The sequence below is a fragment of the Eimeria mitis genome, genomic scaffold (assembly GCF_000499745.2).
Source record: "Eimeria mitis Houghton genomic scaffold, Emh_scaff923, whole genome shotgun sequence".
NCBI classification, from domain to species: Eukaryota; Apicomplexa; class Conoidasida; order Eucoccidiorida; family Eimeriidae; genus Eimeria; species Eimeria mitis.
The window spans coordinates 8,139-8,954 of NW_013576801.1; the positions used below are offsets into that span (position 1 = coordinate 8,139).

General features: G+C 52.1%; 1 protein-coding gene across 1 annotated transcript in view; it reads right to left on the reverse strand.

The window, feature by feature from the left end:
* Positions 1–475, reverse strand: part of EMH_0025420 (glycine cleavage T-protein domain containing protein, putative) — a gene marked incomplete at both ends in the record, with an annotated part of 5,625 nt that extends 5,150 nt beyond the window's left edge. Inside the window, one exon of the mRNA XM_013502443.1 lies at positions 1–475. Within this exon, the coding sequence (XP_013357897.1) occupies positions 1–475 (475 nt within the window).
* Positions 476–816: the final 341 nt, after the last annotated feature.

Sequence of the window (816 nt, forward strand, 5' to 3'; positions counted from 1 at the left end):
TTCTTCTGTATGCAATCATCGAGCGCAGTATTTGTTGCTTTGTCTGCTGCTGCTGTTTATTTATAAAATAACAATAAGCATCGTTCTCTCCCTCAACTGCTGCGGGGGCCCCCATAGGGTTTAGGTAGTGCCCAGTACCCACTCGTTTGGGGGGCCCCCTGAGCTGCTGCAGCTGCTGCTGCTGCTGCTGCTGCTGCTGCTGCTGCTGTTGCTGCTGCTGCTGATGGCGGTGCTGCTGCAGCAAAGGATCCCATAGAAAAGAAGAAGAGCCGCTATATACATCTCCTGCTTCTCCTGCTGCTGCTGCTGCTCCTGCTGCTGCTGCTGCTGCTGCTGCTGCTGCTGGTTTAGGGTATGGGGTCTGCTGCTCTGCTTGCTGCTGCAGCAGCTGCTGCCGCCTCTGCTGCAGCCGGCGGTTTGCGGGGCCCCGCAGCCGGAGAGGAGAAAGAAACAAACACCGAACCCAAACCACCATCCTCAAACCCTAAACCCTAAACCCTAAACCCTAAACACTAAACCCTAAACAGGAAAGCCTGAGGGGCTGAAATTCACATCGCCGAGGGTTGGAATACATACAAACCCTCAGAGGGTTTAGGGTTTAGGGTTTAGGGTTTAGGGTTTAGGGTTTAGGGTTTGTATGATACAGCAGCTGGGGGCCCGAAGGTCCCCTCAATAGATCCAGGGGGCCTTCAAACCCTAAACCCTAAACCCTAAACCCTAAACCCTAAACCCTAGAAAGTAAACTATGACCGCTCTCAGGCTAAGCAGTAAGTTATAAACCATAACTATTGTAAACCCTAAACCCTAAACCCTAAA